Source organism: Buceros rhinoceros, unplaced genomic scaffold (genome assembly GCF_000710305.1).
Source record: "Buceros rhinoceros silvestris isolate BGI_N320 unplaced genomic scaffold, ASM71030v1 scaffold39141, whole genome shotgun sequence".
Classification (NCBI taxonomy): Eukaryota; Metazoa; Chordata; class Aves; order Bucerotiformes; family Bucerotidae; genus Buceros; species Buceros rhinoceros.
This window is the reverse complement of record NW_010394337.1, coordinates 1-7,472: the sequence shown is the minus strand read 5'-3', so window position 1 is coordinate 7,472 and position 7,472 is coordinate 1. Positions and strand designations below refer to the sequence as shown.

Sequence of the window (7,472 nt, the reverse complement as noted above, 5' to 3'; positions counted from 1 at the left end):
CCCAGCTGCTTGTTCCCCCCAGCCTACTCACTAGTGGGGTGGTGTGAGAAGCTGAAAAATCCTTGACTTAGTGTAAACACTGCTCAGCAAGAACTAAAACATCAGCACATTATATCAACGTTATTGACATAAATCCAAAACACAGCACTGCACCAACTACCAGGAAGAAATCTAACTCTATCCCAGCTGAAGCCAGGACAATTTTCTACCAGGAAATGCTGCAGAATAGAAAAGACAGAGATCTAATCTCCCCTTGTACCTCTGAACTTCTTTCTCACAGACTCTTTAGGCGAAATGTTTGAGCAGCACCCAAGTTGTGCCTCTGTTCTCAGACTGTACAGTTCACACACATCTAGCTATGTCTGTTCTGAGGTGCTACTCTCCTATCCTTGCTGTGATTTGGATTCCACCCGTCACACGGAGGGCCGTCAGGCACAGAGGAGAACAGTTACTCAGAGGCAGAGCTGGGAACACATCTGTCAGCTCCTGGCCTGGGATGCCACTGCCACATAATCAGCCAGCCAGCCAGGTAGTCAGTCTCTAAAATTCCCTCGCATTAAAGACACACTTGTTGGATAAGCTCCTCTTCCCATTTCTGCTTCCTAGAGATGGAGATCCAAGAGTTTGTGAACGAATTTGCTATTTCTTAGCTCTCTTACCTGAAACACTTAAGCGCTTGCTGGCAATGTACAGCTAGATGGATTTCCATCTTCAGAGTGCCTGAGGTTTTAATCTTTGTAGTTTTAAAATAAACACTTTCTGCACACAGAAAAGGAACTTTCTCAGCTGGAGCAAGACCTGGTCCGTCCTTTGCCGTTACTGCTTCATCCTGCGGAATTTTCGGTGCTGAAGCACCGCCCCCCCGTGGCCCTCCTGCAGTCCTGACAAGGGAAGACAAAGCAAAGGCCATATTATCTTTGACATTTTCTATGTCCCGATCCTAGATGTTCCGACAGCACGCTGGGGTGCATGCGGGGTGAGTGGATCTCTTCAGCAAAGCAACTATCAAATGCCCCTGGGATTAAGACAGGACATGGCTACACAAGCAGTTCTGAAAACCCTGGTCCTAATTGGAGTGTCACTGAAGCACATTTAAACCTGTCCTTGAGGCTGCTCTTTGCCTTGCTATAAACATACAAACCAGTCACCAGGCCTCTGACTATGCAGAGGTGGGAGGGGGCAGGCCAGGAAGCTCCATGCAGACTGAGCGTTCTCCAAGCCAGGTTAACTATGGAAGGAATAAGAAAGAGGGTTTTATTTTCACATGACCGTATTTACCCACCCACTGTCACTCAGTCCCCTTGATCCCCTTGGCCTTGAGGGGTGAAGAGCAATACTTGCTAAAAACAGCGGCATGGATGCTGTCTTAGAGGTCGCCATTCCAATTTTATTTGTGACACTGACAGCATCCTTTGCTCTCAGACATGTCTTTGGAGCCCTGGGCAGTGCTGATAAGGACTTAGACCCAGCATATATGTACTCCAGAGTGGTGTTTTGTACAGTCACAATCTGCTTAATCACAAATTTCCAGTTCTCTGCTGAGCAGAGCACTCTAGTCCTCATACCCCGAGAATGTGTTCTTACTTAAGATAGTGCTAGCCTATCCTTGAGTGCAACTTTTTCTGCCCAAACACTCTGACTATCCTTTTCTCTAACTCCCACATTAGGAAAACTTCCTACTGGGCTGCTGTCATGTGCAGACCTGCCTTTGGCAACATAGCGTGCTCCAGGCACACATGGAAGGAAAGTCTTGCTGCCACAGGACGAGCTTGGTACATTAAACCATGCTTAAGAAGGGTAAGGCATGTAACTGTCTCCTCTTTCAAGAAAGACCAGCAGCCCTGAAACACCTTCACTATTACATGCCTCCCCGTGGTCTCCATGTGAAAAGGTGCCTTAGTGGGTCCAAGGCGTTTGGAGCGCTAGAGGATGTAGACACAAAGCAGAAAGGAGAGCTGTGCTGTCCTTGTCCACTTCAGGAATTTACACAGCAAGGCTGCTGTTGTGATCTCAGTGACAGTTAATTCTTCTCACTATGGAACTGAGTTTTGGCACCTCGACTGGAATGTGGACAATATGTGCAAAGTAAAAGGGAGGGTGACTGGGACCCATCTTAAGACAGAGCAGGGCTGCCATATATCCAGCTTGGATCAGTGAAGTCTGCCTGCCGTTGAGGGCAGCTTATGGTCCACATCTGCTTATGGTCCACATCTGACAAGGGAATAGACTTGCAGCTACATTGGTATTGTGCTGCCATTAGAGCATGGAGCATGTCCAGGCTACATTACATGCTGTGTTCAATACTCGATTTGCAGGTTATCTGCCATGAGCAGCACTTACCTGGCTTGCTGCTATGCAATAGGACAAGTCACTGGCACTTAGAGATCGATATTATTCTTATCACACGGAGATGACCACAATTCTCTAGCCAGCAGATGGCCAGCTCTCCACTGTAATTCCTTGGGATACAACTCTGTTGTCCATTCATCTTGGCCTAGCCAGAGTGCAGGGCCAGATGCAACCCTACATGGAGAACGATCCCTTTGTGTGCCAGCACCCACTCTGTGCCTCTAGCACCATCTTCCCAGAAAGAGTTGGGAATCAAAGACATCACTCGGCTGAAAGATCAGTGGTCTTGTTTCAATCCTGGAACCTGCCCTGGTAAGCACTTTAGCAGCTGGTCAGCTCTACATGATGTCCATATATCCAGAACCACTTCCAGTCTGCTATGAATCAGTAACTTTTCTGGTTTTAGAGATGGGTTAGGGTCCAGGGAGGGGACTTACACTGGATCCGGAAGTAAGCTCCCAGCCACATTGTAGCCATATGCTACAATGAAAATCCTCATTCTTCCAGGGAACAAAGGAGGTCCGAGCAGCACTCTCCAGCTTTTACATCGACAACCAAACATTTGTGACTCTTTTCCACCATGCCAAAGAGAACGGATGGTGCTACAAAAAACACTCATGAGTCTGGCTGAATCACATCTAGCTCTTGAATAATCTACAGCCACATGAAACACTGGAGAAACAGGACTTTTAGATTGTCCATCTGTGGTTCCACTTCCCAGTATCAGAGACCACGAAGCAGGTCACTGATAGTTAATGCTGTCATCCAAATGCCAGTCTCGAGGCACAGAGATTTTAGATCTGGCTGGCTAGATCCTCTTGTCCAGCAGAACTGCAAACACACCGTGACTCCTGAGAAGATGGCAATCTATCTGTTCTACATGGTATAATTTTCTCCAACACAAAAATGTAACTCATCTGTTGGCACCTCTTCCTGTTGGGCTGGATAACAATACTTTGATAACAATACTAAAATGTCTAATTTGTGCTCACAGGCAGAAAAGTCATCAGTGAGCTAACTAGGGATACAAGCAAGACAGAAGCAAACGGCTGGATACCTCTGGAAGCCTTAACCATGTTCTTTAAAGACACCCATTCCAAAGATGCCTTTCTTCAAAGAAAACTCAACCCCCTCTCAAATCCTACATCAAGCCCATATAGAATTTTCTGTTTCAAACCCAGGATTTTTAAAGTGATGGTGAAGGCTTTCAAAGGTCATCTGCTTCACTGCTTTTAAATAGCAGTACAGAAGTGCCCATCTTGACTATTCACAGTGGCGGTACAATGGCTGAAAGCATTACGATCTTTATCACATAGCCACCTGGCTAGATGTTTTTTCTCAATAGCCTTGTAGGAAGTTGAACTACTTCTTTCCTACATCAGCACTTGTACTATCCTTGACTGCAACTCACTCAAAAGTCAGCTTGAACTAGTCAGGGTCAGTAAGTATCAAAAAACCTCTTGGAGTAGGAGTACCTGCTCAGTAAGAAGGGCTCTGCTAAATTAGCAGTTTGGAACACTCTTTGTGTGGTAGAGAAGAAACTTCTTGTACTGGACATGCCTCTTCAAAAACTATTAGCATCAAAATTCATTGTAGAGAAAGGATCTGCTAAGCCAGCTAAGCATGTGATAAACTTCTTGCCATTCCATCTGAGGTCCAGAGAGTCAAAGAATACAATTGCAGGAACACTTGATGCAGAGTTTAAAACACGTTCTCTTCTACAATCTCCAGTAGATGGAAGGAGTTTTATTAACAGATCCTTTGAAAAAAGAAAAAGGCCACTTACATAATCTTTCCAACAGGAATTTGAGATACTGGAGAGACTAACACAGCAAGCTGTTTTATTGTAAATTGATAATAATTAGTCTCTCTATTTCAAACAGATAAAGATGGATACCAAAATGAAGTGTTTCCAGTAGCATACTCGTAACTCCAAAGGCCTGGTTATCTTCTCAATGCAGAATTCAATGAAGGAAAAAATAGGTTGCTACCACGGGAAAATGTCTTTGTAGGTTATGGAGGGTTTTTTCTAGGTAGAGGACTTCATGTGGGACATAGGAGTAACACACAGATAGCCCGTATCAACACACGGATTAAGGACAGGCTTCTACTTTTCACTGCAGAACAATTGAACCTCTTGAGAAGAGGAAATTATTATTCAGCCTTAAGCCTGAATTCAGCCAACTGTATTGGATAGATAGAAAAAGTTATCAGTCTTTATATTAGCTGTAACCAAATCCTTGTCAACATACGGACGTATGTTGAACGGCTGTTGTGCAGCTTAAACAGAAATCAGTCTGACTCAAAGTCCAACTCTGACTTAAAGACGGTTATAATCTCATCGTTTCTCCAGTTTTTTGTACTTGGCTTCTGCAGAAGGAAAAATAACAGTATTTTAGTACTGAATAGGTAAAAGCTTTGAATCCTGTAAGCTGCTATACATCTTAGAATTCAAGTTAATGTACAATATCACTCAGGATCATTTTTTACTGAAGTGCTTAGGCAAACAGAATTGTCTTTGTACTACAGGTACTTAAGTCAGACAACTAATATTAATTTAAGCCAAGGCGACTTGGCTGCCTGGTAGAACTTTATGAATCCTTCTACTTGCAGGATTAAATATCTGTCTTTAAAATGTGGGTCAGTGCGTATCGTAAAAGAGAAATCAAGCCTCACTAAAAAGTGAGTAGTTCAATAATACCTGTACCAGTTCACCTGCATATAACTTGTTATGTTAATCTTTTCCAACACTTAACACTTTACATACAGTGTTCGTTGCTCAAAAGCAGCACAGGCAACTCTGCAGCTCAGGCTCGTTAAACAGAGAGGAGATTACTTTATCTCTAAATGCCCTTGCAAATGACTGTACTGCTAGGTGGTAACAGTAGAAGACAATAGTTACCAAGTTTTTTGGAATATGCATCCAATTTATAAGCCGCCTGCTCCAGAGCTGCAACCTGTTCCTCAATGAGGTTGATTTGGTCCAGATAGGGCTGAAGAGCAGCATCTTAAAAAAGAAGAAAAATCGTATCTGTCAGTTCGCAGTAATTCACTTCCAAGAAACAGTTCACACTTGAAACACAAGAATTTCTCATGACATGTTTCAGACAGAACAATTTAAAAGCCCCTTCCTTCCCCTGTCCCAAAATCAAGTGGTGATACTGACAGCCATGTTCCAGGAAAGTATGAAATGTTTAAGAGTACCAGCTAGCCTCTACACAAGGAACAATGTGAATCAAAAGAAAAATTATTTCCAATCAGATGCAAAATTTGGGGTAAAACGGGACATAAATTCAGATGTGTTTTCTCTTACCCTAGTCTACATAGTCTATGGCTGTAAAGAAATACACAAGACTGGTATTGTATAGCAGCATGTCTACTGCAGTGATTTTCTCTCCTTCAGCACCTAATGAGCTGTGAACTGTCTGACTCCGAGATGCTTTATTTCCCAAACAAGTGTACTGTTCCTTATAGCTCTCCCTTATTTGGCTTACTTACTTACATTTTTGATTTAAATCCTTTAGATTTCTACTGATGTTTATAGCAATATCTTTCATTTCTAGGTACTTCAAGCTAGTCAGCTTATTCATGTTTTCCAAGAGTTTGTAGTCTTCGCTGGTGGCTAAAAAAGAATAGAGTTTGTTTTAATTAAAAGTTACCGCAGTTTGAATTGCGTGAAGATGCTTCAAGAGGACAAGAGATTTCGAATCAATAACCAAATGTAACAAAGAATAGTTTAGATGGTGATACAGGTATTAGTATAATGCTCTACAGAGAGAGAGAGACGACATTTTGTGAATTGTAAAAATCTACTGGACTGATGAATATTTATTCATTTGCAATTTTTTTCTGTTTTGAGAGAAAAATTTACTAATACTTCACAGTTCAACTCTTATTGTGTCAGTTAAACACCTACATTTACAAAACTGATAGCACAGATCCAGACTGCCAATCTGTACCACGCAGCCACTCAGTAGTGCTGTGCAGTGCTTTCAAAATCACAGCCTATGGAATCCACTAACTTGAGCAGTGTACTTTGCTCCAGTTAATGTTGCACACAGTTTATTCTAAGGCATGAATGTTGGAAAACTTGTGTATGATCCTTACTCTCACTCAGAAACATAACAGCTGCACACATTCCACCCTCAGCTGTGCTTCTCTTCTGGTCCTTGTTAACCTAGTCCCCTTTTGATTGTTCGTTTGTTTGTTTCCATGTACAAGCTTCTGCAAGACTAAAAAGAGTTTTCTGTTAAGTTGCTGATATTGTACTGTATTCTTTTGAAAAATATTTGTGATATTCTAATATGATTAATCTTGGAGTTGTTAGTAGTCTAGCAACATAACAGACTTGAGTTCTCATTCTTGCTAGGTATGACCTAACTGGTATAGTTTAGACAAACTCCACAACAGATTTCTTTAAAAGAAAACGAAAAGAAACAAAAACTTACTTGCAGGTCAGTATTGCAGTGCCTTACCTGTCAGTTCACCTGTTAGATAAGTGGCCATTTTGTTGAACATGTCTTTACAGAGTTCATTGATGTCTGCCTCCGCTGGCTCCTTAGCTTCCTCCGCTGTTTCAACAGCAGGATCCTCTAGTCAGGACACAGACATTACAGGTTTAGGGGAAAGTCAGCAGGTACAGGAACACACCATAACGATTAAATGGTCCCATTTTTCCCCCCTTCCATCGACAACACCTACTTTTCATATACGTTGTCAACTTTAAGGGGTAATAAACCTAAACAAGTTTCCCCAAAGTACCATCAAGCTTATTTCAAAATAATACCTTTAGGGAGCATTTCAGGGACAGGTACCTGGCCCGACCGCACTTGCAAATATCAGCCCCCCGCCCCCCCCGTGCTTAGACGTCAAGAATTTGGGGAGAACTTCTGAGTGACTTTGTGTACAATGCTACTGATGTTTATTTCTAGCCACTGATTCAGATTAGAAGCACAGCATCCCGGTCCGTTTCGGGGGGGCTAAAACAGATCCCCACCTGTGGAAAGCGATAATGACCGTTTTTCTCAACTAAACCCATTTCTACCACAACCTGCCCTCGTCCTGCCCTTCGCAGCACTTCTTCCTCGACCCGGCAAGCTGCTCTTTCCTCTGACGGCAGCGTT

General features: G+C 42.8%; 1 protein-coding gene across 1 annotated transcript; it reads right to left on the bottom strand.

The window, feature by feature from the left end:
- Window positions 1-4,687: 4,687 nt before the first annotated feature.
- On the bottom strand, window positions 4,688-6,933 carry BLOC1S2 (biogenesis of lysosomal organelles complex-1, subunit 2). Its single transcript, XM_010145199.1, has 4 exons — window positions 6,825-6,933; window positions 5,852-5,971; window positions 5,252-5,356; window positions 4,688-4,716 (listed from the first exon to the last, which is right to left on the bottom strand). The coding sequence occupies exons 1-4, from the start codon at window positions 6,865-6,867 to the stop codon at window positions 4,688-4,690; spliced, it is 297 nt and encodes a 98-aa protein (XP_010143501.1). The 5' UTR covers window positions 6,868-6,933.
- Between the last annotated feature and the right edge of the window lie 539 nt (window positions 6,934-7,472).